Genomic DNA, 23,695 nt, shown 5'->3' with positions numbered 1-23,695 from the left:
GCATTAGTGGAACCATCTGTTTGAGTGACCAGCTGCAAGATGAGGTTAGAAGACCAACAGTCCATGAAAATTCATGGGCTGCTGGGCTGGCTGAGCAGAGCCAGATGGCCAATCCCACGCCCTGCTCCTGCCAGCGAGTCCAACACATGGGACAGAGCAGGGAGACTGTGATGGGGCTGGAATTAGGGCAGTGAGGTTAGAGAAGGATGTGGAATCGAGTCTGAGTGCTTGGAAAGAGTCTCACCTAGCACTTTAAAAGAGTGTTCTAGCTTATGGACAAAAATCTGAGAGCAAGATTTAGCAATTCACACAGTTAAGAAGATTTGTTTTCACCTTAGGCAAGACATTCAGCGCTGAGAACAGTCTTCATTTGTTGGGATTGTTCAAAATTTGCATCTTTGGCCTCTCCAGTGTATTCCCTTTGACTTTATGCAAATCAGAATCATGTTAGGAGTTACATCTTCTGAGTCAGAAGCTTCAGGTAAGGCAGCTCGACACTTGGGAAACGAGACAAGTGCACGCGTTTCTCGAGCCAGGGTAAGTTTTTACACACTTATATTCCAGTGGTGAAATGCTAATTTGCATAATGCAGGCCACTAAAATGGTTACTTCTTACCTAGTCTGAGTTCTCCAAAGTTCCCACACCCAATCTTCTTGCCCACTCTGAAGTTGGGTCCCACCATAAGAACGCCAGAAGATGCCGATGAGCTCGGTCGAGAACCGTGCCCGCTCCTTCCCGGCATTCCCTTCGTCGTCCGCTGCCTTTCATCCTTATCCCTATTAGGATGGTCCATGATCTTAGTGAAATATCTCTGCCAGCAAGCTGGCAGAAAGGATTTTGAGTACACACTCTTCTCCTTAGAACAGAAATTTATATCCAAAAGTATCAGTCAGGGTTCAAGAGAGTCATGGAAACTCATGGAGTTCTTTTGGCACCGGATCCAGTTTCCTAATGCATCTTGATAATGTACCAAGGGGTCGATTATGTTCTTGAGAACTCAATAAAGGCAGGTTACTTTTGGTTTCTTACCTGGAGAAAAGAAAAAGGATATATGAAATAAAAATCATTACTTTAAAATACCAAGAGAGAAAAGTACAACAGGGCCAATGTCCAGAACTTTCCCAGCCTGAAGGAATTTAACAGCTATAGGAGAACTTTATCATTTTATTAACAGTTTTCTGATAAAAAGCCCCAACCTTATGAAGAGTTCTCAGTGCTGTCCATCCACTGCTTGCTCTGTATCTCCTCCCTGGAAATGTTCAAGGTCAGGTTGGACAGGGCTTGGAGTAACCTGGGCTAGTGGAAGGTGTCCCTGCCCATGGCAGGGGGTGGAATGGGATGAGCTTTAAGGTCCCTTTCAACCCAAACCATTCTGTGATTCCACTGGAGCTTCCAGGACTGATGTCACACTCACTAACCAAAGCCATTCCAACAACACCAGCATGTCAGGTGGACACTGAGAGGAGAACACATCCCACCTTTAAAGCCAGTGAGAAGAGCAAAGTTTTTTTCTTCTCACTTCATACATTTTTAAAGTGTTATGCAAAAGCCAGACAAAAAATACAAAGGGGCCAATGAAAGATGCCAAGAGAAGAAAATTTTGAAACACTGAAGTCAAATTCTCCTTCTTTTTACCTCTTTTCAAGTTGATCTAGAATATCCTGAATAACCTAAGTTGGAAGGGATGCACAAGGACCATTGAAGTCCAACTCCAAATCGACCTCAGATATATTTGCTAATTGAAACCACTGTATTACAGATATGACCAAAATCAGTAGCCAAAGCAAGATTATTTTGAAAAAGCCAGGTAAAAGTTTCCTGAAAGCTACATTCACACACAGTCCACAGTGTTCACAGGATTTAATTATCCCAAAAAATGAGGTGTTGGAAAACCAGACATTCTAATGAAATTGCATAAGGGACTCATGAGCCAAGATCTTGGAAATACAGATAATCACTGAATCACAGACTGGTTTGGGTTGGAAGGGACCTCAAAGGTCATCTCATCTCATCTCATTTTAACACCCTGCCATGGGCCAGGACACCTTCCACTAGCAGGTTGCTCAGATCCCCATCTTCTCCAGCAGCCACATCCATGATGGGCAAACCGAAGCCTGGCAGTTCTCCCAGGGGAACTGCAGTAAGCTTTCCTCCCATATGTCCAAACCTGGCATCACCACAACTCTGTGGAGCAGCTCTGGAGTACTCCAGCCAGCGACAGCGCACCTCCTGAGCACCTTATAACTCCTGATAACTTAGTCAAAAGGGGACAAGAGACAGATGCTTCTCAACCCCTGCAGGCCAAGTGGTTCTTCTGTGCTCAGGGACCAGCCCAAAGGAGACAGGCAGGAGCTGTATGGACCCTGGAGGTCCTGTCCCACAAGTGCAGTCCAGGGAGTGCATGGAAGATCAATATTTCACCCTGAGACCATTCCTAGGACATGAACTCACACTGAGTCATTAGTGCAGCCAAATGGTTCAGCTTGGCCCCATGGCAACCAGGAGGAAGTTCTACCACTCACACATGAAACTCTGAAGCCTCTGTAGGAACAGAGGGCCTGAGGGGACTGCCTAGAAGTACCAGTGGCAGTGCATGAGCTTCCCCAAGCACTTGGCAGGATGAAGGGAAAGGCTGATGGATGCTTTGGTTGTAAGACGCTGCATCAGGAGATGGTATCAGGTACTCTGGAGATGCTTGTGATGCAGTTCTCAAACTCTCTCCTCTTTCAGCTTAAGGCCATTCCCCCTTGTCCTATCACTGCTTGCTCTTGCAAAAAGTCCCTCTCCAGCCTTCCTGTAGGCCCCCTTCAGGCACTGGAATTCTCCCTGTTGCTCTGCACAACGGTGGATCCCTGAAGGAAACATCACACAGCATCTCTGCAGCACGTCCAGGAGGTCTGGAAATCACCAGGTCACCTGGGAACCTCTGTGTCACAGCCACACCACTGGTTTGGCCACATCGACCCAAAACCTGAAGTGTCAAGCTCCCAACATGCTCCCGAAACAATGTGGGAAACACCATTTGTGATTCAGCACCACTGGCCCACACAGGAGAGCTGGAGATGTTCATGTACAAGAAATTATTTCACATTACCAAGCTTTACTCATCCCTCCAATTAATTAAAGATTTAATACTTAGAGCTGAATATGGATAAGCAGCAAACGTCCGTTACCAGCAAACCGGACAAACTGCTTTCTCATCAGAGACATCTCCACGTCCTTCAGGTGCCCTGCCCAGCGTAGACACAAGCACGGTTGTGTCTGCCTGTGGAACAGGCCTGCAGGAGCACTGAGGAGGCTCTATCAGGTATCAGAAAAGCACTTGGGCTGGACTCCACCCCAGGCCATCCCTGGGTTGGCTTCAAAACAAATTCAAAACAAACAACATTGACAAGGACAGTTAGTGAAACTACAGAATTTTGCTGTGGATCTGAAACCTAATGTGAAGACCTCCAGTAGCTGGTGGATTTAGGTGCTTCTGATAAAATTTAGAAAGCTAAAGCTGGAGTGGGGGAAGTTTTGGTCTTTATCTCTGCTATGGCAAGAGAAGTAGACACAGACCATTGCAGCCAAATGTTGTTTAACTTTCAGTTAAACTACATCTTCCATGTGATAAAACATATGGGTGTGGTACTCGGAGACATGTCTTAGAGGTTGCCTTGGTAGTGCTGGGGGAACAGCTAGACCCGATGATTTCAGAGGGCTTTTTCATCACAAACAATTCTATGATGCTGGAGTGCTTCTAGGGCTGGATCCCTGAGAAAGATGAGCAGAACGCAGGAATTCCAGGAGTAAAAAACAGCAGCACTTTGGAAAACACACTTGATCCCACCAAAGCCAGAGAGGAGGATTTATTTCCCCAGGAAACTAAAGTAATTATTTTCATCAAGGTTGGATAATCCATGAGCAACAACTCCAGAACTCAGAAAAGGAAACAGAAAGACGTCTCTAGCAAAAGCACACACCCTGCCCAGTTTACCCCTTGCTCAGCACATCTCAGATGGGACAAGCAACTCCGTTTTCCTCAGGCAGGCCCAGAGTTCCACCACGCATTTTCTGGCTTGTGAAATAAGATGTTACCGGTTATGAGCTCCTACGCCTCCATCCCTCCCCCGCTCCCCATCTGGATGAGGTCTCCCCAGGGAGAAGGATGAAAAGGTCACGCCTGACAGTCTGCAAACACTAAACATCCTCTCTCAGCTGAAAGCCTCCTGCAAACAGGAATTCAGAGCAGTGATGGATGAGTGAACCAAGTGCTTGAGAACCTCTTTATAAGGGCCAAGCCTACGAGCAGAGCCCAGCTCTCAGTACATGGGATCACACACAGATCTCACAGTCGTTACTACGTATTAAAAACAACAGCAGTAAATATGGCATCAAATATGGCCTTGGAGGACTAGCAAAGCACTCAGATTTGGAGAAGGAGAGGCAGAAGAATGAAGACCAGACTGCAACCTGAATTCAGTCGCATTAATATTTAAAGGCTGCTCAGAACACCAGGACGATTTCCTGCCACAATTCAAACTTCTTCATAACGATTTCCCTTCCTACCTTTCCACCCACTCAGCAAGATTGCTCTTCAAAGTTACTTCCATTTGAACAGAGCTGCTTGAAGATACTTTCCTAATGGTGACTCAGCCCAATTCCAGGATTCATTTCACTACAATACAGTTGGAGACACAGGAACAGTTATTTAATGAAAGACACAAGGCTTGAAAGGAAATCACTTGAAGCACAGTTAGCTAAATAAAAACCAACAGCTCTGTGTTCTATACACTTCCAAACACTTAGACCCAAGGTCTAAGTCATGACCTCACCTCCATCAATAACACCGCAGTGTTACAGCTACAAACCAGCTTCTAGATGGTGTTGAATCATAGAATGGTTTGGGTTGGAAAGGACCTCAAAGCTCATCTCATTCCACCCCCTGCCATGGGCAGGGACACCTTCCACTAGCCCAGGTTGCTCCAAGCCCTGTCCAACCTGGTCTTGGACGTTTCCAGGTAGCACTGGAAGGCAGCTGCTGTTGGTGTTGAGATCAGTAGCACAGTGCAGTGTGAAGAAAGCTTTAATCACTTTACCACTTCCTCGTTATGGCACAGACATTGCTCAGAGCCTCCCGGTTTCACAGGGAAGCCCTTCAGTCTGAGAGCAGCCATAGGATAGGACAAATAAATGAGAGACTGGTGTGAAGAAGTCAAAACCACCCTTGTTCCTACCCTTCTAAGGAGAAGCTCACTTCCCTTGCACTCAAAACTTCTTTGATCTCCTTGAGTTACCCTGGAGACCCTTCCAGGATATGAATGAGAGTTGTCCAACTCTTGGTTTGTGGCATGATTTCAGAAATCTGTCCAGTCTGAAATTGTGAATGAAGCCCCACTACTTCAAATCAAAGCAAGCAGATCTAGTCTGGGTCTGTGTGTGGTTTTGATCCATGAAAGAGTCAATACATGCCAGAAATCAAACTGCAAATGCCTGGCAGACGGAGCAACACCCCAACAAGCAGCCCTACAATTCCTTTTTTCTTCTTTTAAGAAGAAACCTTCAAGAAAGCCCCGTTTTCTGCTAGGATGGGTGATGTCACCCTGCTGCCTACAGACACAGGACCTCAATTCCTCAAAGCAGCTCCAAGATCATTGCTTTAGGACAAGGCACATGCCTTCTCACTGGGTTTTCCAACACCCACCCCATGTGCCTGTGTAATACGTCTGGTGAGTCTCCTGATCTGGAGAGCGCTTTCCAGACAAGATCTGCTACTTCCCACATGACTTCAAAGCCCTCAAAATCCTCCAGGACTCTCAAATGACATGTTATAAACATACAGATATGAGCTCATCAGCTTCCACCCTCAGACCGTGTAAAAAGTAGAGCCTTCAGCAGCAGAAAACTTTGCTGGCTTTACCACGGATCGGGATAAAGGGCTCATCCTCTGGAAAAGGGACAGCAGGGAACGAGGGTGCAGGGTATGAGGAACATGTGGAAACCAGGACATATATGATGTGTTCACTCACGTTCTCAGCATCTGCCAACTCATTTTATGAGTTTACACCCCTAAATTTAGAAGAACAAGCTGCCTTTGTGTCCTCTGCCTCACTGTAACAGTAACAGCTTTCGAGGTGTCACCGCTCTGCCTTTAATAAAACACAATTAGTAAACCCTTTGCTGACAGCTCTGCTCTCTTCTACAAGGACACAATCCACTGGCTTCAGGTCCCTTCACACCTTCTCATCCCACTGCCTCATCTCCTCCTTTCATGATGTTCCATTTCTTATTCTGCTTCTGTCCTTCCAACTGGCCCCAACAAAATTTTCTTTTTCCAAAACCATCCTGTTACTCACTCCTGGCAAAGCTGCTGTTCTACTAATGAGAAAATAAAAGTTATGAGATCTGCCCTGCTCCTGAGGAGAAAAACGAACAGATAGCCAAACATCCTATCTTAGAAGCACAGAATCATCAAGGCTGGGAAAGCCCTCTAAGAGTCCAACAGTTAACCCAGCATTGCCATGGTCACCACTTACCCATGTCCCCAAGTGCCATATCCACATGGTTTTTTAACACTTCCAGGGATGGTGGCTCCACTACTGCTCTGGGCAGTCTGTTCCAAAGCTTAACAATGCCTTCCATGAAGAAAATTTCCCCAATATCCAACCTAAACCTCCCCTGGTACAACTTGAGGCCATTTCCTCTCATCCCGTCCTTGTTCCCTGGGAGCAGAGTCTGACCCCCACCTGGCTCCATGCTCCTATCAGGGACCTCGAGAGAGAAAGAAGGTTCCCCTGAGTCTCCTTTTCTCCAGGCTGAGCCCCCCCAGCTCCCTCAGCTGCTCCTGGTGCTCCAGCCCCTTCCCTGGCTCCGTTCCCTTCTTCGGACACGCTCCAGCCCCTCAATGTCTCTTGTCATGAGGGGCCCAGAACTGACCCCAGGATTCGAGGTGTGGCCTCAGCAGTGCCCAGCACAGAGGGACAGGCACTGCCCTGGGCCTGTGGCCCCACTATTTCTGGCATAAGCCAGGATGTTGCTGGCCTTTTTGGCCACCTGGGCCACACATTCAGCGGCTGTCACCAGCACCCCCAGGTCCTTTCCTGCTGGGCCATTTTCCAGCCACTTATCTCCAAGCCTGGAGCATTCCATGGGGTTGTTGCAACCCAAGTACAGAACCTGGCACTTGGCCTTGTCGAACCTCATCAGACTGGCCTTGGCCCAGCAATCCACCCTGTCCAGATCCCTCTGCAGAGCCTTCATGCCCTCCAGCAGATTGACACTCATGGTCTGACCTGGAAGAGGACTCTGCTCTCGTGCCTGGCTATTACACAAGCCAAGGAAGGGAGGATTCAAGGCTGAATGCTTTCGCCACCTAGCCACAAGAAATATCTTTTGGGGGTTTTTTTGCCTTTTTCTCTCCCACTCAAGAGCTTTTTGGTTATGTGGAGGGTTTTCTACCAGGAGATGCATTTCAACTACCCACCTGTACCCCAGCAGCACCTCCACACAGAGGAGATCAGCATTTATCTGTGCTTCTCCAACCAGCACTAGACTGACCTGGTTTCAGTGTCCTCAATGTTGTGCAAAACAACAGAAAAACTGAAAAAGTAGGTCAAAATTCTCTGTTGCAGTTTCAAGCTGGGAACAGCACTGACAAAGCTGGTTGCAGACTACGGCGAGCAGGTGCACGTCACGTCAGATGCCCCACACTTGGGAGATTCTTCCCAGCCTTGAAGGATGCAGATGCCTTTTAAACATTACAAATTGCTTCTGTTGAATCATTTGACCCAACAATTTAATCTTCAGCTTGTGCAGTTAGTTTTGTTTAGTGCTTCACAGGCAGAAAACAAGGAGGCACACAAACAGTATTTAAGTCTAAATTGCTGGGAAGAGAGAAAGATGAACAACTGTGGATCACTACACCATTCCTGACTCATGAATGCCCAGGACTGCCAAGTTGACATCCCCCAATTACAGTTTTTATGGACAGGGATGAACCCAAACAAACTCATACCCTTTTCCATCTGGGGGAAGTGAACTTTGATGAGGTCTTTTCCTCGAAGACATTGTGAATGTGCTAAAACACATTAATTGTATAATCCTCAACTAAATATGATGGCAAGTTCCTTTTCCAAGTGGGTCTTGGTTGATCGTTTCACCAAGAGCAATCTAAGCATTCATTCTCTAAGTTCATTCCTGAACTTTGCTCTCAATCCCCTCCATGCAAGCTCAGCAGGGAAACAAGGAATGCCACGGAGGGAAAAAGAAATTTACTTGGTAATTTAGTTCTTCCACACAAGGAGAGTCAAAACAAAGCATAAAGCATTTTCCAGGGAAGTGGTTTGTGTGACTGAGCTCGATCCATCGACTTCTCTTCCCCAGTTGAGTCCCAGCCAAGCACGTGCCAGCAGCCACAGATGCATATTCCTATAGATGTAACAAAGCACTAGAGACCATAATCTGACAGAAAAAGAGGGTTAGTGCTGTTTATGAAGAGGTGGATTATGCTGGAGCAGCTAAGGAACAGTTGAATGCTCGAACAAAGCGAAAAAATCCCCTAATGAAACCTGAGCTCTGCATATTTTCGGGTTTTTTTTAGGCTGGGCAGAGAAAACACTGAAGAGCAACTGCCAGATCAGCTCCCCTCTATCTTCTGAGGCTTGAGCACAACATCAGACACCATCCCTCTGCAGAAAAGCCTGTCAGAGAGCCAAACCTCTGCTGTCAGCAGCACCAACCAACGCAGGTGCTCGGCCCACACACTGAGCCTGCCCAGCACCAGCCCCAGAGCCCTCAGCGCCCTGGGGTCCTGCAGCCCCTGCCATGGGAGGGAACCCTCACACCAACAGCAGTTTTGAGATCTACCTCCTGATTTTACAGCAACCGACCGCAGCTTTACAATCCAGCGTTTAGAACTGTAAAGGTCAGAAAAGACCACCAAGACTGTCAAGTCCAATCTCTGAAAGGCTTCTCAAAAAGCCTGGTGGTCAGGATCCCAGCTCTGCTCACAAAACAGGCTGTGTGAAGCCATGTAAGATCAGTTTCCAGCAGAAATAGATATTTATAGGGATGCTACAGAGAAAACGAGGAAAAAACTGGCAGCAGCAAAGGGTCTGCAAGAGACCTGGGGCAGGATGAGAACCCTGCAGACATTCTCTTCTCTGATATCCAGGCATCTCATAGACCTGTATTTTTATTTTCATCTTCAAATACCAAGTTGCTTAACAGTAAAAAGAGAGGTGCAGACATGCCTACACCATCCCCTTCCTTTCAGAAGAAGAAAGGGGAAAAGTTGACTTCTAGACAGCCATGTACATCCATCATCAAGGAATGACCCATGCCAGGAGGGTTCAGGTGCATCCACGGTGGCTGATGGATGTAGTTTGCTGGTGTCAACGATGATGAGCAAGTCCTTTCCAAGACCACCACAGCAGCCCAGGCTCTGGAGCAGCCTTGGATCACTGGCAGCAAAAGTGATTTTGCAGATTTACAGCCTAATGTAACACAGGTGCACCTCAATCATCCACGAGTGTTTTATGTGCACATTGCCTGGCAAGGAAAAGCAGCCCGGAGGATGAACTGCAGACAGGCTCCAAGAGCTTGAAAAGACTGGTGAATTTGGCAGCTAAACACAAAAAAAGCCCAAAAAACCTTTGCAGTATCCAAACCATGAAGTGCTTTTTTTCTGCTTTCAGAAGGGAACGCAAGTATCAAGTTCAGAGCCAATGCAGCTCTCATGGCGTGTGAGGCAAGGAAAAGCCTCTTACTAGAAGAAAAGTCCTTGTGAGGTTGAGGAGATGGGATCAAAGGAAATCAAAGACCCCTTGATGGCAAGGGTGGGTAGAAGCTGTGCTAGTGGAATTCAGCTCGAGTCGACAGGCAGCCCTGAGGTGCTGAGAGGCAGCTGGCCATGTGTCCAGGGGAGCCCAGCATTCAGGAGGTGCGTGCTTCCCCTGTGGAAGGACACATTTGTGTCCAGTGCCACCCAGTATCCATAAAAAGTATCATTACAGAACAGCAATGAGGGGGTATTCAGATGGAGCCTCTCTATATCCCAGCTTGAGAAGAGCTCCAGGTCCCCAGGCTTGGCTTGGGGTTGCCAGATGGGAACAGTTTGCCTTCTTTCTGTCCCACCAATACCCAGGGCACCTCAAAAAGCTGAAGACAAACAAGGAGAATGGTTTCTTTGTTACTGCAGAGCAGAAGGACACCAAACCTCCACCAAGTCTCATACCAGCTCCTACAATGAGCTTCAGACACCACAGGCAAGATTCAGGATGAGCCATTAGATGCTCAGCATTTGCACCTAATGGCTCAGGAGATAGGAAAATATCTGACCTCTCGCAGCACTGAGCCCTAAACACAGGAGTAGGGGCTCCCTCAGTGTCCAAGGGTCACTACAAAGCAGCAAAGCCTTGGAGAAAATTCCACTTCCACACAACAGAAGTGAAGTTATGAAGCTGCATCAGAACGAGGTGCCTTCAGAAAAGGAATTTCATGCAAGTACCTAATTCAGTGCAAGGGTTTGGGCATTGAGTGCCAAAGGAAGATTCAGCCCAGCTCAGGTGTGTCCTGCAGGGATGAACAGCAGCCATCAGCCAAAGGACAACAGGCTGTAAGAGATGTCCCTGTTCTTCTGTGATGCTGAGTATGACCCCACAAGAACTCAAGCAGCTATTCTTCACGACCACACAGCCTCATATGAAGAGAGGATGAAAAGAGAAACCCAGAAGAAGGGAACATGTCCACAAACAGTTTAGGTGGGTAGAAGTCACAGGTACACTCTGTGCAGCTAAACTTTGAGACCTGACCTGGCGGGCAAAGCCCAAACACCCCACAACAAGCTGGGAGGAGGACAACTCTGCAAAGTCTGCGTCACTCCATCCTACAGACTCTCGACATTGCCCAACAGACTCGACTCTGTGTTGCTCATCACCAGAAACTCCTCCTAAGAGCTGGGGAATGAACTGGAAACACAGTGATGTAAGAGATGGTGAGCTGGAACAGCAGCATCTCTTAAAAAAATAGTAATGGTGATGCCAAAAGGAGAGAGATGGAGTGTACTAAGGGGAAACACAAGAAAAGTTGATACTTCGTTATTTAATGTATATGTATTTTCATTTTAATGCCTGAACTTCACCTTCTCCTTATGTGAAGATACTGCCTTTTCCAGCAGTCATGGAGAGAGGATCAGACCATGCTGTCACCTCATATAATGAGACATTTGGCAGGAATTCAACTGACATCACCTACATATTTTGTTTGCAACTAAACCGTGTCTTGAAAAAGAAACTACATACCTAAGACCTGCCAGGGGAGAGAAACCTGCCCCAGCCTTTAATGTGCTGTTTATTTGGAGGCAAATTGCTGTTGGACAGAGGTGACCGACCTCTGCACCTGGTTACAAGGTTTAAAGCACAAGGGAGCTGAAAAGGTAAGAACCAAGATTCCTGAGTAATAAATCCTGCTCGTTTAGGCTTAATAAATATGTTGCTTCAGACTCTGCAAACAAATCTTACCTGGGCTGCCAGCGCCCTGCTCCCCTGCCAGCACCTTCTTCTCTCCCATCTCTGCTTCTGGTAGAGGAAGGTTTTGATTGGGATAGATCATTTCCATTAAAAACTGACAGAGATTGATATTTAAGGCACTGTTACACTCAAAGCCTGAAACCTTCTACAGCAATTTGTCTTCCCTTCCTGCTATGGGATTATAAAAACTCCATGAAGTCAACACCGCAGCCCCACAACAAACTGTCCAAAAAAACCCACCTATCCCACAGGGCAGCATCCTCACAGCACATAAAGAACCATCTCTTCCTTTTTCTCTGAGATTTAGGACTCCCTTGTTCAGATCTCCCAGCTCTGTATCCTGATGAAGCAGTTCAGCTGTCAGAAGAGATGGATCCAGATTGCCACATGATTGAAAGATGCCAGGAATTACCCGCAGACCAAGCAAAATACCCACTGGAGAAGCACAACTCCCTCACAGGAGGGCCAGAAGACATTTAGATCCTGCGTCCTGCCTTTTAAAATTTCATTTATTTTATTTTTCTTCATTTATTTCTAAACAAAGCAAAGGTTGCTCTGTTTGCTGGCGGAGGAGCTGCCTCCTCCCCAGTGCAAGGTCCAGCCTCGGTTACTGGTTTCATTCTGTGCCTGCCATGGCTACACCCACACAAACCTCATCCATAAAAACCTGCACTTCCTCGGCAGAGCAATCAGGCACCCTAATCCCCAGATACACAGTCAGACAGTTGCGTTTGTTCACAGAAAGTAAATGTTTGTGCCGAGTTCCTTCCTCAATCTGGCAAGGAAGTGCCCGGAGCACCCGCCCGCAGGGGGAAACCAAGCAGAAGCCATTGATACTCCAGAGAACAGCTACACAGCTTTAAAAAAACATAATACTCGAAAGTTTCTGTGGTTGGTTGGTTTTCTGGGGTTTTTCTTCTGCAAATCTCAAGGTAGGGAGTTTTCAGAGCCTTAAAAGCTTTCATGTGCTGGATGGGTGTTTTAGCTTCTTCCAGATTAACTGGAAGCACCCCCCAATACCTGTCATTTTTCTCCCTGTGATTCTCAAGTGTATATTCTTTCTATAATCACCCTGAGATGAGGTCCATGCACTAGGACAGGTGAGGCAGCATCAGGGGAAGCAGCCACTCCACATCAGCATCCCAGTGACACCACTCAGCACACCAGGACACGTCTGGGTGGCATGAGCAGCATCGGAGATGGCAACAAACACTCTGGTTTCTCACAGTGACAGTCTGGAGAAGCTCTAGAGGTGTTTTCTGCCTGTACCCATCCAGCCTTCACGCACCATCAAGCTCATCAAATTTCCCCCCTTAAGCTCCCAGCGTGGGGCAAACTTTAATTTGTGAAGGTGCAGCCTGGTTACGAGACATCACCATCCCTTCCTCGTTCACACTCTTCTGAACACAGGTTGACAAACAGGGATGCTCAGACATCACCTGCCTTTGCACCACGTGATGGAGAATGTGCCCAAGAGGGTGTTAATGCCTGCAAGGACATCTGGCAATCCCCAAAATCCCTGCATGTCAAGAAAAACAGCATGATGCTGTGTCAGGGGAGGGTTAGGTTGGATGGAAATGGTTCTTCCCCAGAGGGTAGTTGGGTACTGAACAGGCTCCCCAGGGGGGTGGTCACAGCCCCAAGGCTGCCAGAGCTCAAGGAGGGTTTGGGCAATGCTCTCAGGGACATGATGGGACTGTTGGGGTGTCCTGGGCAGGGCCAAGAGTTAGACTGGACGATCCTTGTGAGTTCCTTCCAACTCAGAATATTCTATGATCTATGATATTTCAAGCCACAAAACTAACTCCAAAGCCATATCCAGCTTCCACAGGACATTTATTTTCATTATCAAAGCCAGATATTCACCGATGCTGCTGTACCAAGGCCATGGTAGCAGATTTAATTCATACCAACCTCTGCCACAGCCACTGATAATGCTTTATCTGCACCTCAGCACTGTCCCACCACCTGATGCTCATCCCTCAGGTCAATAAGGCATCTAGGTAGTGAGCGAACACTTCAGCCACCTTTCTGCCAGGTCACCTCACCATTCTGGTTACTTCCATTCAGATTTGAACTCCCCAGTGCCAGAAGAGGATCCCTGCTGAAGCTCTTCAACACCCTGAAGGACGATTCTTGATTCTCAACCCATGGCACGTCCAGCTCCGAGCAAGGACGGCGCGTGGCAGGAACAGGCAGTGCTGACACAAATGTTCAAGCTCATGATGCATCTGATGGAGCAACGTCAGCTTAAGGAAACGGCCTGCAAACCAGCAGGGAAAGAAGCTGAGAGAGATGTCTCAGTTTCGGAGAGGTAATTTTACATGACAGCTTTTCCCGCTTCCCCCCTTTCTCTCGTGTTGAAGACTTTGCACAGGTCACGGCCTGGCTCCTCTGTTTGCTGTAAACTCCAGACATGCCCATGTAAAGGGAATATTGCACCAAAACAAACAAATCTGCCACCCACTTGTGGTCCAGAGATCTATTAGGAAGCAAAGGCAACACACATACCACTAAAACTATAAACACCCTGGTATGGACAAGAGTGAAGTCCTGTGGTTAACAACACCCAGGATTTTCCTCCATTCCCCAAGGAATTACTTATGTGTTGGCACTCTCCTGTTTCAGAAATTTCTAACCTATTCATGTGTTTCACAGGCTGGCTTGGGTTGGAGGGGGCCTTAAAGACCACCTCATTCCATGCTCTGCCATAGGCAGGGACACCTTCCACTAGACCAGGTTGCTCCAAGCCCCATCCAACCTAGCCTTGAACACTTCCAGGGATGGGGCAGCCACAGCTTCTCTGACCAGCGTGGGCCAGAGCCTCACCACCCTTACACCCAACAATTTTTTCCCAACATCCCATCTAACCCTGCCCTCTGGCAGTGGGAAGCACTGTCACCCAGGCCCTTGTCCAAAGTCTGTCATCCACATCTCCTGGAGCCCCTTTAGGCACTGGGAGGGGCTCTAAGATCTCCCTGGAGCCTTTTCTTCCCCAGCATTCACAGCCTGTCTCCAGAGCAGCTCCACCTCCTTCTGCTGTTGGACCCCAGAGCTGGAGGCAGCACTGCAGGTGGGGTCTCACCAGAGCAGGGCAGAGGGGCAGAATCCCCCCCTCCCCTGCTGCCCATGCTGTGGGATCAGCCCAGGGTTTATGGGTTCCAGTGCACACAGCCAGGGTGTGTTGAGCTTCTCATCAACCAACCCAGGTCCCTCTCCCCAGGGCTGCTCTCCAACCATTCTTCCTTCTTCCTCAGCCTGTGTTTGTGCTGGGATTGCCCCGGCCCAGGGGCAGGACCTTGCCCTCGGCTATGCTGCGCTCCACGAGGTTTGCACAGCCCCACCTCTCCAGCCTATCCAGGTCCCTCTGGATGCCATCTCTTCCCTCCTCTGTGTCTACCACACCACAGAGTTGGCATCAATCCCATTTGACAAAGAATTCAAAACCAAATTTCTCCACTGATGCTAAAGCCAAAGAAGACCTATCCACATGTGTTCCCTCACTGGAGAAAATAACGAAGCACCAGCTCAGTTATGCAGTGTAACACAGAGGAATCCACATGGGAGAGGAGTCACTCATCCCTGTCCAGAAGAAAAGCTTCACAGCTTGGGCCTTATTAGATACTGGATTATCCAAACACTGAAACCACATTTCCTAAGCTGTCCTTGAAGTCATTTACTCCGGCGGTACAGCAACAGAAGTTGTAGGAAGGAAGTGCAGCTCTGTGCTACCGTATTTCCCATCCTAGAATGACTTAAAAATCAGTGACACTGTAGAGAGAAGCCTAAAGGTTTCTCAAGAACCAAAAGTGCTGTGAGATAAGACAACTTTGATGAGTTTGGTGCAGACAGATTAGCAAACACTTGATGGATTCCTTGGATTAGAGAAATCAAAGCCAATGCCCAGCAAGGAAACAAATAGTGAGCAAGGAGTGACAATCAGAGGATTCCCTGGTCCTTGAAGCTGGAAGAGAAAGCTGTTTGTTCTACCCTCTCACACCAATTTAGACTTCAGAGTTAAATTTATCTCTTAAAACAAAGCAGAGATGCCACAAGGGTACTTGCAGAGATCTGTAGCCAAGGAAAGCACATCCTGATGATAATATTCCTCTGTCCTGCAACACATGGCCTTGGACTAATCCCAACTGGCAGATTCCTTCATGTCGAGCTGTAGCACTTATTTCACAAGCACCAATCTCACTGAGCAGAGAGACAAGAGCTTTTTCCATCCTATTAGTTTTAATATCAAGTAAAACAAGAAGTGGAGGTTTGGTCCCATGCAGGATTTGCCTCCTAACCATGGGAGAAGTCAGAGATGCCACCAAGCCTCTTTCTGTCCTCTGAAAGGCACCAACCTCCCATCCAAATCCTTCCCCACCACCATATCTTCACTTAAATACAGGCTGAGTCTCTAAGAATCCCTTGCTGGAACCCTGCCTCTGTCAACCACAAATCCCTTTTAGGTACTACCTTAAACTCTATTTCCAAGATTAATTACTCCATTACAGTGCCTGTTCCCCTTCCATGCCAACAACATAACCTTGAGAAAGCTGGAAAAACAAGCCCAATTCTTCTGCCTACAAGGCAATTCTTCCACAAGGAAAGACAGCACCTCTCAATTGCATCTCTACACAACAGCCTGGTGCATCAAACATCATCTTTTGTGGTTGCAAATCCCAAAATGGCTCTGTATTCAGCCACAAAATACCCCTCTGAACCACCGCACGCGGAAGACAATTCAGGCTATTTCTAGCTGAGTCTCCTCGGTCAGATTGTAAAAACTGGCACAAGGACATTTAAGATTTTTCAGGAGAAATTCATGCCCTGAGATTGCAGGTGTGAGGGGCAATCACATTTGATGCAACACCCCATCTTGGGTGGCCAGTAGCAACATCCAGCCAAGACCAGGAGCATGGGAAATGCACAGTGATGCTCTGTGTTGGAGCAAAGGACTTGGAGACCGTTTCATGACCTGTGATATCATCAGTGCAATGGTGCTGGACTGTTTTTCCCCACTTGACTGCACTTCTCCTGCTTCTGTGAGAATCTGTGCAGCCTCCTGGTCCCTGCAGCTAACAGAACGGAGCTCTGCAGCTTTGTGTCACACAGGGCAGCTCATCTCCTCCTCGAACCTGTGACCTTCAGAGCTCATTTGAGGTTAACCACAATCCTTGTTCACAGCAATAGCACTGTGTCCCCAAAGACAGCATCCCAGAAAAAGCAAAACTTGATACAATTTCAGCCAACTTGGACATCTACATCAAAAAGGTCCTTTTTACCTATTTTCCATTTCCATCGATAGGTGAGAGCACAAGACCTGGAAAAATATTGTTTTGTCACAGAAACCGCCCAGATTTGATTCTCATTCACCTGGAGAAGAAAGTTTACGAGAGAAGGAAACTGAGGGTCATCTGACATCTGTCATCTGTTATAGAAAATGTTAAAAATTGGACATCCCAACACCTCAAGACAATATTAAAATGGAAAATAAACTCTTAACCATGGTGATCTAGCCACTATTCTTCTGCAAACCTCTGCTGCTGCTTGAGGAAGGGATGACAACCACCATGTATTTGCCTGTAGAAATCGCTCACCATCACCTGCCAGCTGGCCAGGAAGCAGGTCAGATAGTCCCTGTCTGCAGTTGATTTCTCCTCTTCCCCAGGGCACACGTGCAAATGCTGCACAGAACAACCTGGGACCCCTCACACCAAAGGATTTCTGACAGGAAACAGAAGATGCCACTTCCAGGAGGCAGCACTTCTGGTGTCCCTTGAAATGCTACCAAACACACATGACGATGCCCACATATTCTCTGACCTCCCTTACACGCTTGCATGCTGAGAAATCAAAGGATTATGAAGATTTTACAGCCTTTTCCAGGAATCATTCCCTGGATTACTGTGGTAAGTGCATGTTAGCATTGGGGTTTGGTTGTTTTAAGGAAAGGTCAGTTATACTGTACGACAGTTTTCCCAGTTCAGGTTCACATATAAGAAAGTAGTATATAGCTGAATCTTTGTGGCAGATACAAACCAAGGCAATTAAGCTTTAGTTTTCATGCTGGTGGCTTTGTTTCCCAGGAAAACATCACTGAGACCAAGCATCCACGTACAGCTCAAAACCAGCTTTCCCAGCTCTGTTTAAACAACAGAGTTTGGGTGTGAGTCAAAGCTCCATATGTACAGTGCTTCAGAGACTCCTGGAATCATGGAATGGTTTGGGTTGGAAGGGACCTTAAAGCTCATCTTTTTCCCCTGCCATGGGCATAGAAGTCACTCATTAGGTCAGGGTGCTTTTGTATTTGATCTGACAGTCGCTCAGATACACAGGAACATGTTTAATATTCGATCACCTGCAAGTGCTGATGGGAAAGGAGTTCAAGATGCCACTTCAAGTACCAATCTCACATCCTACTATAAGAAAAGGACGTTCAAGTTACCTCCTGCTTAAGTGATACCAAAATTTTGTGGTAGGCATCTAGAACTTCTGAAAAACCACTAAAACAAAGTCTAACACGTACCAAAATCCCTATGGATGATGATGGCTGGAGCATTCACACTCTGTCCTGAAGCATTTCCAGCACTGGGAAAGTCTTATTTCCAGCAGAAACACCTTTAACCTAAACCAGCAGACACTTTGTCCTCTGAAACCTTGAAACCAAACTCTGCAGAGTTGAACTTCTCTACTCAATCCATAGTTCCTGGGTACAGAGCTGTCACCACTACCCCCAGTTAAAGACCAGTGCATTTCCTCTTGAAGATTATCTGTCCAATACACACCTCTAGGTCCAAACTGCACAACAAGGGGAAGCGTGATGGGAGCAAGATATTGTGGGGAAGGGAAATGGCACAGTTCTGCTTTGATTTATCTGGTCTCTGCAGACATGGACAAGAAAACAACAGACCCAAAAATCCAGGTCCCAGATCATTCAATCCCAGCAGAGGAGTCCCTGTGCAGTCTTGTCCCATGCAGAGTGCTCCTGGAAGGATAGTGCTACACAAACCCCCAAAATGGGGATATTTCAGAGACAAGAGGTGCTGGGACCTCCTCACAGTGCCCACGAGGACCACTCACCCCAAGTCTCCCAGTAAAACATTCGGACACTGGTTTTCCCCAGCTGAGAAACTCAGGTAGGAGTTGGTTTCCCATGGAAGTATGAAATAGAGCCAGTCTAGCAAAGCTAACAAGGACTGATCACAGAAGACCTAGAGATCCATGGCAGGATCCCCACATTGGCATATCCACCAGACAGACTTAACCCAAACAGTGCTAATTGCCCCAGGAATGCTAATTCCCCTACGACAGCCTGATCCCACCCTCCACTCCCAACAGCGCATTTATGGAAAACCATGGAAAAGGCCTCATAGCATACCACAAAAATCAGGATCCATCGTTGCACGAATGCAACTGCCAGGCTTGCAGTGGGATTTTAGCAAGGAAATGGAAATCATGCTGACACACAATTGTTCCGCCCCCCCGTTCGCCTTCACACATTTCTCACAGGTCAATTTTAAAGAATTAAGTCTTGTTCAGTGAAACATCTGGTGGCTGTTGCTACAGGAAACCGACTATCTGCAACATTTGAGCAAAAATAATGAGTTACATAAAAGCCAGACTGCTTAAGCAAGGACAAGTGTTTTGCCAGTCTGTGAATCTCAAACCTTACATGAAACATTGTGTTTCATTTTTGGGTCAGAATACAATGAAGTGAACCCATACACACAACTGAAGGCATAAAGATTCAAGTTTTCTCTAAGTTCATGAGTGCATAATCATGCTGTATTGGAATTAACCTTCTAGCCAGCAACTGTCCTAAAGATTTTCTGTAAACAGCAGAGACAGATGAATTACAGCTTAAAAACGGACCAGTTCAGCTCTAGGCACTTTCAGATTTAGTTCAAGCCAGGACAAGTTAAAGAGTTAGAGAAGAGGGTTTTGGTCTTTAACTCTTTGAGTCAGGAGTTCTCCCATACCTCATGGAAGAGTATTTTCCATTAATGCTACAGATCCCCTTTTCCTCAGGGTTTCTCGGCATCTGGAGACCAACACCCACCAGTTGATGCTACACTGGGCTGAACAGGAGGAGTGATTTTGTGGGAGAAGCTGAGCAGGAGCTCTAAGACATCACCATCTGCGTCCCCACGACCACCCAGAAGCCTTTAAGATCTTTGATGGGGGCTTTCCATCTCTTGGAGTCCCAGCACAAGAGAGGCAGCACTCCTGAGAACATCTCCAGCAGGCAGCTCTAATATACTGGAATTGCACTTCACATGGTGTACCTTTCTACAAATAGATATTGCTGTTCTTTAGGAGAGCTTCAGCACTTCAATAATCCAGAAGCCTGATGGATGACTAATACAACCAGAAAGCTCCGTGCACAGAAGGATATTTCAGCTTCCACACATCACCAGAGCTGCTCTTGGGATGCAGCCGGAGAACAGCAGAGGCACCTCCGGCTTTCACTGCTTTCCCTGGTTCTGACATGGGCTCCGAGGCTGCAGCTGCTGCTCCTCTTTGTGGCAAATCCCCCAATCATCTACTGTACCTCTTGCTCATTTTTGCCATCCAGGGAAAATAATTTGCTCCTAAAGTCAGATTCCTCAAGCTGGACGTGGCTCATTGAGCACACTGAGGACACCGTGAGCCAGCTCCTCACTCGTGGGGATAACACACAAATGCAGGAGGGGAAGCACCTGGGACTGGCTCCACTGGAGCTGGGAAGGAGTCAGGCTAATGCACCTTGAAGGATCCCAAGGCAGGGAACATGCAGGTGAAGACACAAACAGACAAGTAATGGCAGGAGTCAGGGTGCTGCTCACAAGTGCAAGTCATGGAACGGGAAAACCATTTCATATTCTCTAAATATGAAATTAAGATACACAAAAAGATAAAAGGAGACAGAAACAGGATAGAAGCTTCACCCAAGTGAAAAAGTACGCTACGATCCCAGACCTCCTGGAAATAGGTTTATCTGATTCCAGAAAATTTCCCAAGATCCCAGACATTTTACAGGCAGGATATAGAAAAACAAGGCAATGACTTCAGTCCAAAAAAGAAACCCTTCACAACATCACAGCAGCAAAGCTTTACACAGCAGGGGCTTATCTTTGAGAAAAAACAATGTGAAACAAGGCACAGGCAGAAGACACAGTCTCTGCTGGACTCAGAGAAGATATAAAGCACTGTACTGCACCAGCCTGAATTGCTCAAACGAAACACTTTTCAACAATTAATGACACTCCTACTACTGCCACCAAAAATAGACAAATTGGTTTTAGGGGATGAAGCTGCAAAAATAATTTGAGATACAATATCAAGCAAAATTGAAACCAGATTTCTCCTCCAGGCTGGAAGCTACTGAGAGCATGAAGCTGTTGTCCATCCATCTGCCCCCTCTCAGCTGAAATTACCAAAAGGCAAGTGCTCATGAAGCTTTCTACAGAGAAAATTCTAACTGGAGATTACAATTTAGAAAGAATTTGTTTTTTTCACATAATTTTGGCCAAAAATAGGAACAACATTCCCAAAGGATGGTGCACAATTATGGCCCTAAACAAAACTCCCCAAGGACTTAATCAGGATCACTTAGACTGCACAGAAAAACAGTTCATCACTATATAAATGCTTTTTCAGAAGTCCAGAAAGGGAAACCTAGTGCCAGTTTCAGACTTTATGTACACCCAAAAACTTCTTGTGCCAAGAAGGGACTTGCATTCTCAAAGTCACCCCTCTCACTAAACCACAACACTCGCTGGTTTATTTTCAGGAAATCAAGGGATGTCTCCATGCTGGAGTCAGTCCAACACTCTCACCTACAAACGTTATTCCTTTTGACTTCTGCAGAGGAAAATTTTCCCAACAACTTCAGTTTTCTGCTCGTTCCATAGGTCAGCTGTTATTGACTAGGCAACCCAGCCCCTATTTTACTTGTCACACTGGAACAAACACTAACAGAGCACATCAACTCGCCTCTCAATAACAAACTTAAAGTAGTTTTAGAGAAGCTTCAGTTCACCACAAAAGTCTCCGGACTCTCCCTGACTTTAATCCTGCCCAGTTTCCTTGTTGGAGCTATTTGTCACTGACAGGCAGCATTGCAGTCACCTACTTCTCAGCCCAACATGTGTGTTTCTAAAAATAAAGCCAGAGAAAGGAAATCAGGGATGCAAGTTCCCAGAGAAGTTACTTCAGATGAAAAATGCTGAGAAAATTGAGAGGAAAAAATATTAAAACGGATATAAGGAGTAAGAATTGAACAAGTTGCATTCAGGTCTCTAACCATCCTTCCACAGGCTTGGCAGGTATTTCACACCCAGTGAGAAGTTACTGGATTTTTAGTGTCTTCCCCTATATACAGAATGGTTTGGGTTGGAAGAGACCTTAAGGCTCATCTCATTCCACTCCCCTGCCATGGGCAGGGACATCTTCCACTAGATCAGGTTGCTCCAATCCCCTTCCAACCTGGCCTTGAACACTTCCAGGGATGGGGCAGCCACAGCCACTCTTGGAAACCTGTGCCAGGTTCTCCCCACCCTCACAGGGAAGGATTTCTTCCACATATCTCACCTAAACTTCCCCCCTTGTCCTGTCACTACAGTTCCAGATGAACAGTCCCTCTCCAGCTTCTCTGTAGCCCCTTCAATCCTGAAAGGTGCTCTTGAGTTCTCCACAAAACCTTTTCTCCAGGCTCAACAGTCCCAGCTCTTCCAGCCTGTCTCCATAGGGGAGGTGCTTCTTATCAAATATGGTTGGGTTCGGGTTTTTTAAGAAGGAATATTTGAGTTCCATGCTCAGACACTCCAGAACACCAAAGGCACACAATACTCACCGCACGATTCGTAACTTCTTAGGCTTGTTACCCGAAATCACAGGGCAGCAAGTGCCAGGGCACGGGAGCAGCGGAGCAGCCAGGCAGGCATATCTGTACTGACCCTGGGGAGGAAGAAAAGACATTTTAGAGAGTCTCCATGCAACAGTTCACACCAGCAACTTCAAATCTTGCTGTATTCTGCTTAAAAAACAAAAAAGGCATTGTTTGTTTTCAGTTGCATGTGGCAGCTCCCAAGTACCAGGGTTGAAATGGAGCCAAACACCCCCACTTAGAGGAAAATCATTCTCCTCACCCAATGTCAGGGCAAACTCAGAGCTTTCTATGCAATAAATAATAGGAATTTTAGTTCAGAAGACAGTGTTTTCTTAAAATACAGATGTTTCTTGCTCTTCAGTAATTTGGGGTTTGCTTTTTGGTAAACTGTGTTTCCCAACCTTGGGAAACAAGTTCCCAAACCTGACCTTCTGTGACGCAGCACCCCTGGGCTGGCTCCATCTCCTGAGATGCTCCAGGCACTTTGGTCAGAAGGAAGCACAAGGGTTTGTCTGAGACCTTTTCTCCTTAGAAATACCCTCCTGAGTACAGGGCCCAAACACCAATTTTTGAGGGGGAGTGTGCTGTAACAGGGGTATGGAAACGACTCCTGGAAAACTCTTCCCGGAGTGACTGAAGTCACGCTGTTCTGTTCCCCTCTCAAAACTTGGGCACGTTAACGTCCTTCTGAAGAAAACACTTGGGTACTTCTAATAAAAATAAGAATTTTAAAAAGCAGCTTTAAGTTCTGAGTAGCTCTGACTGTCAACTATAAAACAGACTCTGCTGAAACACCATGGGAGATTCCCTGACGTGTGGTACTGACACAGGCTACAAGCAACGAGGCTCCCCAGTGCCCAATGGGCATGCCAAGTCCATGCCTGAGTTGGCACTTCTATCCTTATGTTCCCAACTATTACAGCAAGGATAGAAGTTTAAGGGCCCATATTAACATCTTAAACCTCTTTCTTGTTAAGCACATGGGGATACTGGAGAGCATTTTTGCTTTCTCTGACATCCAGTGCAGGACAGCCCAGAGCTGCCGTGGCCGCACTGCCCAGTGATGTCACTTTAATTGGATTATGCAGGAATTTGATGTCCACCTCTGCCCTGTACTTTCAGAAGTTCGTGGTCAGTCCAGTCCAAGTCACATCCATGCTCTCCTGATGTCATTCCCGGTTTCTGTCCTCGAGAAGCTTGGAGGATTGCTCAGTGGTGGTAGAGCAGACTTCAAAAGTCTCCAGGAGCTCCCAACAGCTATTATTAATCAATCCTCCTCTGCAATTATCCAGCATCAGCTCCGGAATGAAGCCAACC

General features: G+C 46.8%; 1 protein-coding gene across 4 annotated transcripts in view; it reads right to left on the bottom strand.

Annotated features, from left to right (window-relative positions):
- CSNK1G1 (casein kinase 1 gamma 1) overlaps window positions 1-22,449 on the bottom strand; it is an 82,228-nt gene extending 59,779 nt beyond the window's left edge. For 2 of the 4 annotated variants that reach the window (XM_027698116.1, XM_027698119.1), the window contains exons 1-2: window positions 22,343-22,449; window positions 617-1,030 (exon numbers count right to left, since the gene is read on the bottom strand). In XM_027698116.1, coding sequence (XP_027553917.1) covers window positions 617-794 — 178 coding nt within the window. In that variant the 5' untranslated portion in view covers window positions 795-1,030; window positions 22,343-22,449. Of the gene's footprint in view, window positions 1-616; window positions 1,031-1,197; window positions 1,319-13,559; window positions 13,679-22,342 lie in introns of those variants that run through there. The other 2 variants (XM_027698117.1, XM_027698120.1) reach the window with 2 other exon arrangements.
- Window positions 22,450-23,695: the final 1,246 nt, after the last annotated feature.

This window comes from Neopelma chrysocephalum, unplaced genomic scaffold (assembly GCF_003984885.1).
Source record: "Neopelma chrysocephalum unplaced genomic scaffold, ASM398488v2 Primary Assembly neopelma1_124, whole genome shotgun sequence".
Taxonomy (NCBI): domain Eukaryota; kingdom Metazoa; phylum Chordata; class Aves; order Passeriformes; family Pipridae; genus Neopelma; species Neopelma chrysocephalum.
This window is presented reverse-complemented; position numbering and strand designations above follow the sequence as displayed.